Source organism: Taeniopygia guttata, chromosome Z, assembly GCF_048771995.1.
Source record: "Taeniopygia guttata chromosome Z, bTaeGut7.mat, whole genome shotgun sequence".
Lineage (NCBI taxonomy): Eukaryota > Metazoa > Chordata > Aves > Passeriformes > Estrildidae > Taeniopygia > Taeniopygia guttata.
Window position 1 is genome coordinate 56,277,810 of NC_133063.1, and position 16,722 is coordinate 56,294,531.

General features: G+C 35.5%; 1 protein-coding gene across 3 annotated transcripts in view; it reads left to right on the forward strand.

Moving 5' to 3' along the window:
• The window catches only part of RAB3C (RAB3C, member RAS oncogene family), a 152,507-nt gene that overhangs the window by 6,510 nt on the left and 129,275 nt on the right, over positions 1-16,722 (forward strand). For all 3 annotated transcript variants that reach the window (XM_041711299.2, XM_072922403.1, XM_002187873.7), the window contains exon 2: positions 1,429-1,656. In XM_041711299.2, coding sequence (XP_041567233.1) covers positions 1,429-1,656 — 228 coding nt within the window. The remainder of the gene's footprint in view (positions 1-1,428; positions 1,657-16,722) is intronic.

Genomic DNA, 16,722 nt, shown 5'->3' on the forward strand with positions numbered 1-16,722 from the left:
CACAGTTGGGAGACGGGCCTCTGCAAACCTCAACAAGGCCAAATACAAGGTCTTACTCCTGGTTCGTGGTAATTCCAGGCACACCCACGGGCTGGGCAGAGAAGTGATTGAGAGCAGCCCCGTGGGGAAGGACTTGGGGGTGATGGCTGATGAAACACTCACCATGAGCCTGCAGTGAGAGCTCCCAGCCCAGAAAGCCAAGGGAGTCCTGGGCTGCATCCAAAGCAGCTTTGGCCAGTGCACTGGGTGAGGGATTCTGCCCCTCTGCTCTGCTCTGCTGAGACCCCACTGGAGCGCTGCATCCAGCTCTGGGGTCCCCAGCACGATGACAAGGAGTTGTTAAAACAAGTCAGGAGGAGGGCCAGGAGGTTGGTACGAGGCTGGAGCTCCCTGCTGTGAGGATAGGCTGAGCAAGTTGGGGCTCTTCAGCCTGGAGAAGAGAGGATTGTGAGGGGACCTTCCAGTATCTGAAGGGGCCCACAGGGAAGCTGGAGAGGGATTCTCTGACAGGAATTGGAGTGAATGGGTACACACTGAAAGAGGGGAAATTTAGACTAGATATTAGGAAAAAATTTGCTATGAAGGTAGTGAGACACCAGCACAGGTTGCCCAGAGAGGTGGTGGATGTCTCAGCCCTGGTTCAAAGCCAAGTTAGATAAGGCCTTGAGCAATCTAGTCTGGTGGGAAGTGTCCCTGGCAGGATTGGGACTAGATGATTTTTAATATCCCTTTCAAACCTTAATATTCTATTAATCTAACTGCCACTTATGAAATATTGCATTAATATTGCAAATTCAAAAAACTACAGAATATACTAGTACTGGAAAAATATCAAGACTTTATTTCAGAGGTGTATACACTCACTATTAAATGGCATGATAACTAAAAGCTGGTAAAGGAAAAATGCTTTGAGTAAGTTTATAGTGATGGCAAAAGATAGCAAGGTATTTACAGTAAAATGGTTCAAGAATTTTATCAGATGTAAAAATTGTTAAGCTTCTATTTGGAAATATACCTACTGTGTCAAAATGAAGCACTGATCTCTTATTTCTCTTTTATACAAATGATATATATTTTATATATATTTTTTACATATTTTCTGAAAAAAAGTATTTTTAGTGATATACTTAAGAATTCTCCTGAACTTTTAGAATTATTATTTTTTGTTTTGGTACCAGTCACCAACCATTTTTATATTCTCTATTGCTAGAAGAACTACTGCTAGATACAAGAATCACAAAAAATAATAAGATCTCTGTGCATTTCTTGAAGTTCACATTGAAGTACACACATGACTGATTTTTCAAGAAGATATTCTTCTTTAGATTCATTGATACGTGGTATGAAAAGCTTCAATAAATTCAAAATGTTTCCATTTTTTATGATAAAAGAGACAATAAGATATTTCTTTTTTATTTTGAATTACAGATGGCATCCGTTCAAGATTCCAGATATGGCCAGAAAGATACATCTGACCAGAACTTTGATTACATGTTCAAACTGCTCATTATTGGCAACAGCAGTGTTGGAAAAACCTCCTTTTTGTTCCGATATGCTGATGATTCCTTTACATCTGCATTTGTAAGCACGGTTGGGATTGATTTCAAAGTAAAAACGGTTTTCAAAAATGAAAAAAGAATTAAGCTACAGATTTGGGTAAGCTAAAAAATAATTCTATGAATAAGTAAACTGTAGTAGTTTTAATAGCATTTACACAACTGCAGGTTTGCATTGAGTGTTACAACCCTTATATATTTAGAGAGACAAAGCATAATTATGAAATAGCAGTTAATTATTTCTTGCATAGTTGTTCTGTCTTGAATATTAGAGTGAAACCAGTATTTTCTTCAAAAGTATTGAAGGTTGACACATATTAATATCTGTGTAGTGAGCTATAAATGTCTGTGCAATATGTAGATTATTGAAAGTGATACATGTTATATCAAAGTACCTCAAAACACCAGTTTTAAATCTGGTGTCTTCCCTTTAAAAAATTATAAATGCATGTGTGAGCTACAATAGTCTATGCATAACGGAAAGCATAATTTTTTGCGCTGTCATCCTGATCACCTGAAACATTCCTCATCTTCTGTTTGGGAAGGAAACTTGTGCAAAGAGGTAGTGTTACCCAGGCATACAAACCTCTTCATTCCTTGCCTTTACTTTAGAGAGAGTAGAAAGATACCCAGTGAAGAAAAATGAAATGAAAGGGTATAGGTTTTCTTTTCCACCAGTTCTCATAAAAAATAAATTATAGCCAAAATTTATTCCATAGAATCATAAAATATCCTGAGTTGGGAGGAACCCCACTCCTGGCCCTGCACAGAACCAACGCAACAATCACCCCATGTGCCTGATAGTCCTGTCAAAAACTTCTTGAATTCTGGCAGATTTGGTGCCATGACCACCTTCCTGGGGAGCCTGTTCCAACACCCAAGCACACTCTGAAAAAAGTGAAAAACCTTTTCCTAACACTCAACATAAAGCTCCCGTGACACAGCTTCATGCCACTCTCTTGGACCCTGTCACAGGTCATAGAGAGATCAGTGCCTGCCCTTCCTCTTCCCCTCACAAAGAGGTTGTAACTGCAATGGGGTCTCCCGTCAGTCTGCTCCAGGCTGAACAGACCAAGTGACCTCAGCTGCTGCTCATATGGCTTCCCCTCAAGGCCTCTCACTACCCTTGTGTCCCTTCTTTGGATGCTTTCTAATACCATTATGTCCTTTTCATATTATGGTGGCTAAAACCACCATGAGGTGGTCTTGAGGTGAAGCTGCCCAGTGCCCATCATGATGCCTTGGAGTGGCTACCTGGAACAGAGCCTAGATAAGATTAAGAGAGTAAAAAGCAAGTATTTATTAAAGGCCTTCAATAGATATACCTTGGGCAGTCAGAAGCCTCTGAGAAGATACACCCAAGATAGACGATGGTCAGGAGTTTTTCAGACAGATATGTTTGGTCCATTTACATATCAGGGGTTAATCCTCCAATTACAGCTTCCAGTAAATGAAGTCATATACCTCCACTTTGCTCCCTGCCCCCAACACACTTTTGTTTGTACTTTCAGGGCCTGAGGCAGTAAGGTGTCCTTGAACTTCAGGCCTAGGATAATTGTTTTCTCTGACCAAAATCTGAAGATGGTAGCTAACATTCTATATAAAGTTTTAGAGTTATACATAAAAGCAGTACAGAATTGGAAAAATTTAAAGGCTAAAATCCTAAGGCGTCATTCCCCTGAACACCATTTCTCTAGGCCAGAGGAATGCAGAGCGAAGTAGGAAAATCCCTTCCCTTGCCCAGCTGTGCCTTGTGCACCCAGGACATGGTTTGATTTAGGACAGATTCACTGATACCCTTCTTCTTGGGTGATACTAAAAGGAGAGGGAGAAATAGCAAGACCTTTAGTAATGTGGAGCTAAAGCAGCAGGTTTTCCTGGTGTGCTTGAGTGAGTACTTTGTGAAAGATTTTCCTTTTTTTTTTTTTTTTTATGGAATATTAATAATTTAAAATTCATTTAACAATGGGCAGACATTAAGCCTCAAAAAATCTTGGTTCAAATCTGACCAGTTAATCTAATATGATTTAAACAGCAGATAAATTGAATATTTTCTTAATATAGTACAATGGAGAACTTCCCAGGGTTCTTTAGACTCTATCTCATTAGGCTTCAGCTCTTGGTACCTCAAATAATTTGTTGTTCTGTCCCCTCTAGGAACTAGAACGTAGACTTTTTGCCTCTCAACATTTTTATGTTTAGGTCATCACTATTGTCATTAGTATAAAAATGGTACATGCTAGGTAACTATATATCACATTAATATAATGATAATGTGATACATATATATAGATATAGGTATATATATATATATATAAATAATATATATATTACAATATATATATAATAGGTATATATATATATATATATATATATATATATATATAACACTTCAATAACATGCTGATTTCATTTTAGTAGTTTAATGTTGGAGATTGCATTGACAGAACCTTGTTATTTTTTTATAATGGAGCAATAAAATTGTGTTCATATTACAGTTTTTATGCAGTTCTTCTTTTAATTGCCAAGTAACCATTACAGTAGGGTTTATTGCTCATGTCTTTCCTAGCAAAAGCAGCAATGTTAGTTTACAAGGTTTCTGATTAGTTTGACACCAGTATATTTTTTTGCCTCTCCACATCATAAATATGTGCTTGGCTCAAAGCTGTCCAGTGATCTAGATGTGTTATGGTCTATCCCTGGCATAGATAGGATATAGCAGCTGTATTCTTACCACTTGTTGCAAAATATATTTTGTTGTTCTTTGCATGGCATTAACATCAGAGTCCAAAGAGGCTCTGACTATTCTTGCCTGGAAAAAACAAAATTATTGAAACAGACCAAGAGCTCTGTGTTCCTTAGGGAAGAGGAAACAGAGGGTCAGAGCATAGAAGAGACCTTCCTATTTGAAGAGTTACATGCCAAGATGTAGGGTTAGAGATAGGACTTCAGATCATACTTTCATAGGAAAGGGTTTTAATCCAAGCCAGCACTGCATCTTTATTTACGTTGGTAGTTGGTTTTTTCTATTTTTGACGGTGGAGATTGTTTGTTTTCCACTAAATTTCTAATGCCAGTTCTTAAAAGCCCTTTTCATTGCTAAATTTACTTAAATTGCAGCAGCTCACTTACAGTTGTCTGTACTTTTTAGATGGAGTGTTCTGTGTAGGAGCATTGTTGCAGTTAAGCTTGCTGGTAAATCCTTTGATTGTTGCATCTCTGAGAACTTCAATAAAATTAGTAAGGGATCTCAGAAAGCTATTCAAGTGCACAAAATCTGAAATAGAGCACTATTATCCTGTCTCCTAAGTTATATTCAGAGCAGAATTGTTCTTAATACACATTCTATATATATGTATGTAGCTTGTGTCTATATTATATTATACTTTGCTATTTTTATTGGTTATGCAAATAACATTCTAAAATTAATAGTTCTCTTGCAATATCCATTTCCATTTCATTTATTTATTTATTCCTTTATGAAAGACAATTTATATTACCTAGACTATAAAATCAAATTAATCATAGTGAGTGTGTTTTGGTGTTAAATCTGAGTAGAAGCATGAGGTTATAATACTTGCATGAAGTTATAACACTTCCCTCAAAATCAGCGACAAACTATTTGGTGGCATCATGTGATAGCTGATGTTCAGCATATATGAAATAAAATATTATTGAAAATCTCACAGTTTTGTAAATTCAGATGGCTGCAGATGCAACATTAAAATGTGTTCTGAATGACAAAATCAGAAGTGCCATACACTTAAGTGGAATGGTGCTGCTCTGCTGTTCTTTCTTGACAATAAAACGCAGAAATATATAAATAGTAATGCTGTTAAGTCTCTGAAATTCCCTATGCAGACAAACAATCAATCCAATCCAAATTTTCTTGTTACAATTTTCTACATATTCTTCTAGGTTATTGTTCCTGTTACTAGTGCTTTCAACATGATACTTTGTGTTCAATTTGAAACCTGTTGGAGCTTGCAGATTCCATCAGAATAAGATTATTTTATGCTTACCAGTGAAGGTTAGAAGTTTGTTTAAAGTCAGCATGGGCACTCAAGGAAGCAGAGCCATTATTTAGTAATAAAATCCACACTGTATTATCACGGATGAACTAGGAAGGGTTATCAGGATGAGGTAGATGTTGTTTACATACTGGGATGCCCTGCAAGTCTTTTCTTTGTTCAAGGTTGTTTCTTGCTTGGATACAATAATGTCCTATTCTTGAGCTGTCTTCTTTCATTTTTAAAGTCAGGATGGGCTCCATCTAGTCCTTGCTGTAATATCATTTTCAAATGGTCAGAAAGAGCCTGCTGGGAGCTCTTTCCTTCTGAGCAACTGAACATTTCTTTCCACAGTATTTACTACTGGAATTGAAAGAAGTTCAGAGTTCAAGTGCTATATTGATTAGTGGCAGCACATTACCTTGTCGTAGGACCAACATCTGGCCCTGAAATATTGTTTCGCAGCACATTATAAGTGTGACAATCTGCTATGGACATTAGCAATACAGAATATTAACATGTCTCTTATCTTTTAGAGGACGGGAATAAAAAAAATCGCGCTTTACCTTACAAAGATACTGATTTGTTCATTGAAACTATACAAAAAAATTGTCTGTATGGAGCACATACAGACACAGGATAAAAGTCCATTAAAGGGCTTTAGGATGTTTTACAGTGTCAAATAATAAAAAATAATATATTTTTCTCCATTTTGTTTGAATTAGTAATGTTAAAGGAAAGAGCTGAAACTAGTAGGCTATAAGATTTTCTCACTTTCAAACTTACGCTGAATTTTTAAAAATGATTTTTCAATTTTAATTCAGACAAAAATACATTGTAACTAAAATTATTAAAAGCTCAAATGTGTGTAAATCAGAAAATAAAAATAAGAACTCTTTATCTCTAGTTGTAGTGTTGTAAAGCCTTGTATTACTTTTGTGAACTGTCAATGGTGTAAGACAAATAACAGCCTACAGTAGTTTATGGACAAATTAGAGGCTTATTTGGGAAGTAGAATTTGTTAGCTAATGTAAAAATAAACCACAGAATAGAGAGGAGAAAATAAGGAAAAATAAAGTCCAGAGACTGGCTCTTAGAAGAAAGCATAAAATTTGCAAAGACAGGTCAGCACATTTAACTGACAGTTCATCCATACTTTGGCTCATTTTAAAAATGAAGCCTCAGTGATTTGTAATTGATTTAAGTACATATTTTGTCTGAGGAATAAAGTATCAAGTTTTCCCTCTGTGATTAGTTTATTGCAAAAGAAGTTATAATTGCATCCATAAAACGATATCTGGTTGTGGCACTTTGGTGCAAGTGTCAAATAAGAACACTGCACTGCCTTTTGCTGCACAGATAGCTTTTCCCTGGGACTAGCTGTATACTTCAAGGACTGGGTGCAGTAATCACATAGAAAGATATCCTCCTAGAGAAGACAGGATAAGTGCTGCTGTGTCGGCAAATCCTTCTCAGAAGTGCCTGTGACAGTTTCATTTGATACCCAAAATGTTGCTTCCTTCACATCAACAGCTTCTATAAATCATCATAGGGTTTAGGGACTAAGTGAGGACTAGGTTTTGTAAACTGATTGAGAAAATGCAATGTCATCATTCAATAACTAAAACTATTGTAACTGTTAAAAAAAAATCTATAAACATTAGGCATCTGAGTTTTCTCTACAAGCTTCCTAACAGCCCTTTAGCACTAAATAGAATTGAGATTTAAAAAAAATAAAAGAGCGTGAGTGTGTGGTAGAAGGGTTTGTAGAGTACCAAATATGCATGAGTATTATCTTGATATTGAGGTCTTTGGAGGGTATTCTGCAGTAACTTAAAAGTGTGTAGGCAGTGCAATATTGCAGAAATACCCTGAAACACTGACTGGGGCTATAAGAATCAGCTCAAGAATCCCTAAATACACTGGTTCAGTAGAAAGATAGTGAAAGCTGAAGGAATAAAAGTAGTGGTAGGAATAGCATGTGAAGAAAGAGGATAGCAAATGTAGTGAGTATTTCATCACAGAATTTTCAGTCACGTCTGTCTCATCTGAGTGTTTTTAATTCCTATGATAGCCAGTGCAAACTATATGTCATTATTCCTTTCTCAGCTGCTGGTGACAATGTGTAGCATCTACTTTGAATACACAATCTTTTTAGATGAGGATAGTAAATCTACTATTGAAAATTAAATTTCCTCATCTCAGCATAAGAATCATATGTGTGTACTGTAATATATCAGACAAAGTGATTTGAAGAGAGTAATGTAGAATCATGAAATGTGCTGAGTTGGAAAGGACTCATCAGGATCATCAAGCCCAACTCCTGGCCCTGCACAGGACACCCCAAGAGTTACATCATGTGCTTGAGAGCATTGTCCAAATGGTAGCATGACCACTTCCATGGGGAGACTGTTCCAGTGCTGGAATTTGAGATTTCTCTGGATTCAGCTATATTAGTAAATGAAAAGTTCTAAGACTGACCTTAGGCACTGGTATTCAGCTGGTATGGAATAGCTTTTGTCCATATGTTTAAACTATTCCAGTCTCTGAAAGAGAATGGACATATCCCAATCTTGTATTGGGAACGGTGTCTGTCCTTCACTAAGTCCTGGACTCTGCCCAGGAGCTGTTAGTGCTTGCAAGCCTGAGTCAAAGCAGTGTGACAAAGCATGATGACAGTTTCACAGCATAGATAAATTTGATAGCCTTTAAGCGCTTCTTGTTACAACTTAATTTGCTCTTACAGACATAGCCTGAAAGAGCAGCACCTCCAGGCAGACCCGAGTAGGGCTGACCTGTCCACTGTGATAAGCAGTGCAATATGTTCACAAACATTGGTCTGTTGGAAGGTCATAAAGGAACTATTTCTGAGAAAAGATAGTTAATGAGTAATGTAGTTTTGACAGATAGAATGCTATCATCTTTCAGGACTTGTGTTAGCTGAAACAAGGGGAAATTCTGGAAAGCTATTGTTAAATTTTAAGATGCCCCTCAACAGGTAAATGATATCCAGTTGTTGAATGTGGTGTGCCTGAATTATTTCATTTCTCCCATTTTGCTTATTTCTACATAAAATAAATCATTGAAGAGCCTGAAAGTTTTGGGGTAGGATCCTATTTTCATATTGCAGTATTATTTCATATGGTGCTTCTTACATATTCATTAAGAGTACTTCCACTTATGTGCAAGTAATATTTGGTAGACTTTCTCAGAAATACTTCTGAAATTTATTAAAGATGATTTTTGGTTAATTGCTTTTTACCCTTATTTTTCATAGCATCTGGAGTTGTCAACAAGATTTTGAAAATTTGTACAGTCAAAGGAAAACATAATATTGTAGAGAAAACTATTGTATTCAGATCTATCAGCTTTGTATAGTTTTAAAAGAGTCTTAGTTAATTTCAGAAGTTGTATATTTCCCTGAATTTAGGGATTATTTATGCTCTTTTGCCCTGTTCATTCTGTATTCTGTTTCCTGCGCTGTTTTTCTGTTTATATTAAAGTTGCACCCATGGATCCAATTCAACTACAATTTTCCATCTTGGGTAGGTAGCCTAGAAAGAAATTGTTGGAATAGTTCACTTTCAGCCATTCAAGTGGGAATGAACAGTAGGAAGAGGAGATACTGCTTACCTAAAAGGACAGTTTGTCTTTTCTCTAAACTTTAGTACATACTGGTAACTTAAATAATCTAATAATATATAAAAATATAAATAACTATAATAGCTTAAATGTTAAAAGCAGCAGAGCAGAGGGCTATATAAGCAGAGGCTGGAAAGATAATATACATGCTGCTATTGGAAGTTTGACTGCAATTGCTCATACGATGAGGCAGGATGTGATAGAAAGCACCAAGAATCTGAGGGGAAATGGGACGAAGACTTTAATAATAGGGCACTTTAAATGATGTGAAAAATGAGATACTACATGTGACAGCTGGTATTATTTCTTTGCACACTAGAAAACACTACAAAATTGCATTACAAAAGTGCTAGAAGATGTGATACTATAGTAATTTACTGGAAAACCCACAACTGTACTCATTAAAATTTTTTTCTAGGAAATTCTGTCTTGGGAAGTATTCAATGTGTAAAAAAATAGATGCTTCCATTATAAACAATACACATTTTGTAAAACTAACTGCATTTCTTGTATGGCATCAGGGTTCAATCTTCAATACCAAAGACCTTGGTGATGTAAAAGGAGTGTTCCGTTCAGACTTCAGTGCAAAGAGCATGTGTTGTACACTCTGTGGAACAGGCCATGTTGGCCAATGATTATACTTTTAAAAATTCATATGCAATTTATTTAAAATGCAGCACTGGCTGTTCAAATATTTATGAGATATTACATTTAATTGCTATTAAAAAGTGCCTTTCTTGTAGGTTTTAAACACTGTCTTTAAACCCAACTCGAAAAAAGGTGACTACAAGTTCAGCACCCTATCTAGGCAGTCCTTTGTCCTGATGCTGCATGTTTGCTCTAAAATACATACCAAAGTGATTGCAAATTCCTGGCCTCAGATAGTTTGGAGGGGAAATGTCAGTAAGTTCTGCAATGTTCTGAAACTGCAACCAGCATTAATTTCCACTGTTTTTGTCAGTATTACAACAGTTTTTGAAAGCTTTCTGTAGAGTCAGAAATCCTTGGGTCAAGGATTTCACTCTTTTATGAAGTCCTGTGCTTTACAGAACCCAATTACTTCACATTGTTGGATTCTCAATATTCTTTGACAAAGACATCTGTATTCAAAGGCATATATTAATTGGAAAGCAAAGGTGTAATTTAGCATAATTATCTCACTGTTTAACTTGAAGCTTATGTGGTAATTCTTTAAGAGAAACCTAGCTAGTGTAAGATCCTTTCCAGAACACTTTTATATATCGTATTTTAGGCAGTTTTCTTCACTGGACTCCAGGGAAATGCATCCCGCTATGTCCTCAGCCAACAAATTATCAAAATGCCACACTTCAAGTAATTGCAGCTGTGACCAGACTGCCTTCTGGTATAACGTTTTTATAGCTGCCTTTGCCTGCCACATAATGATCTGCAAGTGACCAGCTTGTGTCTGTCAGAAAGCATATACCAGTGGAAGAACTGTCATGAACCAGAACTTGCAGACACGCAAATACCATATAAATTTTACACAGGCCTCATAAAAGGTGGTGATGAAAAAAGGAAAGAGTAGACAGAAGAGCGTTTCATAGATGTTTATCTGAATATTTCTTATGTGAAATATTTTTGTTTTGTTTTTTTCAAGAGAGGAAAAACTTTCAGGGTGGGAAAGAAATAATAAAAGGAATGATTTTGCTGTGAGATCTGGATCAAGAACAGTTACATTGGACTAAATTTGAAAAATAAACAAGCTACTTTATTTGTACAAGCTCAACTGAATTCAGAGAATCTGACAGTACTTTTAAACTGTCAATGTAACTTATACTTACTAAGTTATCATTTTAATAAGCAAAACTAAGGCTATTTCTCAAATGAAATTGATGTTGACAGCATTCCTAAAAGTGAAATCAACTGTGCTGCAAGGTCCCATGAACCACTTTAGCAGCAAATGGATAACATCTATATAGTTGCAGTGAATCTACAAAGAAAAACAAAATAGAAGAAGCCCATACAGGCTCTTTCCTGAATTTTAATAAGACTCATGTTGTAGATTAGAGCAAAATGTTGCACTCTTGCTGTGCAGTTGTTGCTTTGAAATCACAGGACCAGAGCCTTGGACAGGAGCCATAATGTAAATACCATGAAAATGAGAGTGTAGAGATAATATTTAAAGCTCACTTTTGCCCTCTCCTGCTGCTCAATACAAGCTGTTTCCCTGCACTATGTTAGTACATCTTGAAGTCATTCTGAAATTAAGCTGGGTTGAAAGGGACACAAGTGACTGAGGGAGGATATGGGGGTTGCACAACAGGAAATAATTTTTATTTAATGCTAGTTGATCTGCATTTTTTTTCAGGTAGTAAGCTTAGGTGCATTTTGTAAGAGCACAGAGCCATCAGAGTCTCAAGTCACATGCGGATGTTTGTAGTAGCTTATATAGTAGCCTATATAATGGGCAATGCATGCAGATTTTACATGGGAAATCACAATATCAAACAAAACAGCATCCTGAAGAATTTAGCCCTGCATTTACATTGATATCTGTTGGTCAGATAAGAAAAACAGTTAGTATATTTGTTGCAATTTTTTTTCCTATTAGGGAAACTGCTTTTTCCACTTTTCTTTCTTTTCAGTGTAGTTGAAGGCTAATCTCTTTCAATCTTTCTTGAATAAAAATATTGTTCTTTTGTAATCATCTTGGTGTTTATGGTTTAACCCAGATTGTTTTATTACTCATTCTTCATAAACAAATTCTTTCCCCAATTTTTACCTCTTATGGCTTTTATTCTTTAATTGCAGTTTGAGAAATACAGAGAAATTTTACCTCAAGGAATTCAGACAGTAACTCAGATGGACATTGTCAATGGTGTAATTTCCTGACTTCTCTACTCTAAAATTAGTATGGTATCTATCTATATATGATGGTAGCTATATATATAAAACATTTGCTCTTATTTTTCTGGCCATCAGGTTAATATTTTTGTGTATTCATAGAAAGAAAAAGGAATTTAGGTCTGCCACAGGAAATCAGTTTTTCTCTTGTGACAGCAAGAATGATACTAAGTGGGCATTGTTGACCCTTATAGATTAGATATTATTGACTTTGGTTTATTTTATTTGGAAATAAAGCCCACTCTGCAAAAATGAATATGAAGTAAACTCTCATAGGGGTTTCTGGTTTTCCTTAATAGATGGTTTGGTTTGTTATGCTGACTACTAAGGCCTATATTTGTTAATCTTAATGAAGCATTTCAGAATGGGCTGAGCAAAATAAAAAACACTTGGATATGTAATATCTCAGAATTCACCTAAAATTAGGACATGTACTTCCTGCAATGTCCATAAATCTTTTGGGACTGATTATTTCTGACCTCTTCTCCAAAAGTTACTCAAATTCTAGTAATCTTACAGTACTTCTTAACAGCCCTTGATGCAATTTACTTCAGGTGCAATTTCTTTTGAGAATTCTGTGATTAGGGTTTCTAGATTTTAGTGGATATGATCACACATGATATAGCATCGCGTATGCTAACAGTGAATTAAAAAGGTATTAGCTGAAGTGTGACAGCTTCTCAGCTGACTGGGTGTAAAGGTAAGATTCTTCAACTGTATGAACAAAAGGTATCAAAGTAATTTCCTGGAGAGCACTGATTTCAGTACTGGAAAGGTGAGTGGATGAGGAATTAATGACAAACTGTTTTGACAGGAGAGGACATCAGACTTCAAATGCATTGTGTAAAGGTTTTAGGACTCAAATGGTTAGTAAACTTAACACATAGTAGGTATATGCTAATAATGATTGTATATTATGGTTAGCTGGAAGGTTTTACCAGTATAGAAGAGATCAGTATATAATACATTAAAAAGCCCCCTACTAGTGTTCATTCAATGTCAGGTAATAGAATTGTAATTTAATTTAATGATATCAAATTCGACACTTCAGAAACAAGAATAAGAAAATACTTTTTAAAGTATAAATTGTTTAGTTAATAACCACTGAATAAAGGCATGAACTGAGTATATGAGAAAACAAAGAAATTGCTACTAACCATCCAAGGAAAAACAGTTAATATAGTTTTTGCATGTGCCTGGTGAAATATTTCCTGAGGAAGTGGGACTATTTCGTTATTTACTGCACTTGAGATACTTCATATGGACAAAGAACTTCAAACTGACAACAGGTAAAGAAAAAACCCTACTGTACAACACAGAGGAACTAAAGGAAATAGAAGGAGATAAATAATGTAAGTTTCTTTCTCAAAAAAAATAGTCAAGGCTAGTGCTTTAATTTTTTATAAAGCTTGTGATTTGTTTCAGTTTCATTTGGTTTGGATTGGTTTGGTGAGGTTTAGATTGGATTGGTTTAGTTTTGCTTGGTTTGGTTTGTTTTGGTTTTTTTTTTTGTTTTTTTTTTTTTAATCACAAACACACTTTCTTTTGTCCAAAATGCACAATCCTGCATTAAGAAATAGTTTAGATGAGAATAAAATGTGTAAGAAGGCCCATTATTTGCATCATGTCAATGTGCTGAAGAAACCTGTAACAAATGAACAGGATATGTACTGATCATCTGTACAACAGACAGAGGCATTCATGGTTTGACTTAGAATGCTTCTGTGGATTTGGGCTCACAAGTGGCACTTGGACTTTTCTGAATGTTCACAATTGCTGTTTCCCCAATTGTATGCTTGTTTTGAATATGGTGGTAGTCTTATATAGGGTACCTAAAAGATTCAGGTATTTGTCTTTCTTCTCAGCTTCATGAGACAACAACATTTTTTTCTGCTCTTGTTTAGACCAACTCCCTTTCAGAATGTTCATCTGTCAGATACTAATAATGCTTTCTTTTCATAGCACTCTGCTTCTGGCAGTTTTATTTATTGAGCGGTTCAAAATAGTGTCAGTAGCTAGCTGCGTACCATAAGGTAGAGCTGGTGGCATGTAGCAGAATCACAATAGAAGCAAAAGTGATCAATAGGAAATCAGTTTGGCCTTTGTACATGATGTGTCTGGTAGACAGAGAAGCTCACTAAACAGCTGCAGAGTGTGAACACGTCTTTTGCCATGATGCAGGTAGTATGGAACCTATCGAGGCAGACAGACATTAAAAAGATCATTTCATGGCAAGGGGTTTTATAGTGGCTTTGGCTGGGAAATGGAAATGCTGGGATAGCCAGTATTGTGCAAATTAGAGGAGAAGAGAAAAAACAAAAAGAGAGATGTGATGGAAGTATATATGAGGAGTCCTGTGAAAATGAATGTCAAATCTGAAGCAAGATTGCAATTAGCAGCCTGAAGGATGAAAAGACCTTACAGGAAAGTCAGATAGTCCAGGACAAATGTGTCTATGCTGAAGGTTATGAATGCCATTATGATTGTGCAGAAACAGGAATCTTAAAGCTAAGTGGAATAAGCAAATATAGAAGATTGCATTTGTACATGAAAGAAGAAATGATAGAAGGCATTTGTACAGTACAGTCTTAATTGGACTTCAGCTCTGGAGATTATGCTTACATATATTTAGAACTATTTTCTTTTTTCTTGCTCTAATTGGAAGGCTAAGGCATGATAAAGAAATATCCTGTTTTAAATCAACCATCTTAATAGCTGTTCTGCATGAGAAGAATGAGCCTGGGATTTTAAATAGATAAAAAGAATAAAACCTGGAATTCTTCATAAATTTTGTCAGTCCCATGCATGTAGATAAGCAATGGCAGTTCTTGGTAAAAATTTATGTGAATCAAGAGAAGTCTGGGCAAGCTCATGTTAAGAGATACTCACTGAGAGTATTTATAGACACAGAAACTACTTCTAGCTCAGAAAACTGGAGAGCTGTGTGTGGTTAGAGATTGGAGGCATATTAAAAAGGACTATCATATATGTCCCCTTCTTGCAATTTTCCTTAAATATTTAATAAACACTATTAGAGAGGATACTGACTACATATGTTTTTCATTTGACCCAGCAAGACTGGCCATACATACAGGTCTATTATCTACAAAACAAATCACTTCCCAGGAAAAACTTCTCTGCTTTTTATGAAGGTGTATTTCCTAGCTAGACAAGTGCAAGATAATTCAGTCATGGCCATTTTAGTGCTCAGGCCTCTGTTACATACAAATGACTCGTAATACTTTGGAAACTATGGAATCCAGGGAAACAGGAAATTTGCCTGCCTGTCCCTTGCAACAAAGATTTTTAAAAGCTGTGTGGTAGTAGTTCACAAGTGATCACAGAGGAGCTTGAAGGTAAGGTAGAGCAGTACTGTGGTCTTCTTATTTCACTGTGGTGAAGGATGCAGAATCAGGAACTGAATGGATTCCAGGAAATCTTCTCTTGTGCTTTGATTCCTATTTTTAAATATTAATAAGAGCTAGATTTTTTATTTTGTAGTGACTGATAAATTGCATACTAGCTTTTTTTTTTTTTTTTTGCTAAATTATAATTTTTTTTCTTCTTTTGAAGTGTCAGATATCAGAGACTATTTCTATCTGAATTCCTTTAGAAATTCTTGGCTCCAATGCAGTCGTTCTTAGCCATTCCTATTTGGGCCAGTGGTGTCTTCTAGGACAATCAGACAGAGTCTAAGGAAGGAATGCAGATATAAAATACATTTTCACACATGTAAGTAAGGAAGGAAAATGAGGGAAAAATAGTAGTTTACATGATTAGCTCAGCTAGTACACAAATACACTAATACACTAGCCTAGTATATTTGACTAGAAATAAAAACTGTTGTGGGGCATCTTGGAAAATTAAGCTGAGTAAGTTGTAAAAAGAGTAAAAATAATTTGTACTTTCCCTGTGCAAACACAGGTGCACTACTCTATCCTACACTACTTTGTATAAACTGTGGGTTTCATTCTGACTACTAAACAGCCCTTGGGACCTAGTCCAGTGATATTTTTCGTGTTACCAGTTAGGAAGTAAAATAACATTGCATTACTTTTCTTCTCTATAAATAAAATGTATTTATATTTATAAAATAATAAATGATAGTATATATATAATAACATATAATTATATAATTATATATTATACAATTATTATGTAATTATATATTATATAATATAATATATGATAGTGTAAAATAATAAATGACTATATACACCTTATTTAAGAGTAATTCAGGCAATACTGAATTAAGTGTGGATAAGGAGACTGTTGTATTTTGAATATATTCTGGCAAGATGCTAGGGGCTATCTCTGTGGAAAATGATGAACATGTATTCATCTTATACAATTTTGTTTGAGTTTAATCACCGTGCAAAGCAGTGTTGCCATCAAACAGTATGGTACCACACCAAGGGTCTCTAACATGAAGTAGTGACACAGGAACAGTGTGATCATCCTTGCATTTTTAAGTTTGGGGAGTTTTTATTTGACCTTTTTTTTTTTTTTACCTGATTTACTTACATGTAATACAGTGAGAAAATGCAGAGTACTCAATGGTTTGCCCTAATTTACAGGCCAATGAAGATAAATTCCTGAATGCAAAAGTATATTTGGTTGTTTTTTTTTTTTTCCCCTTGTGTACATAA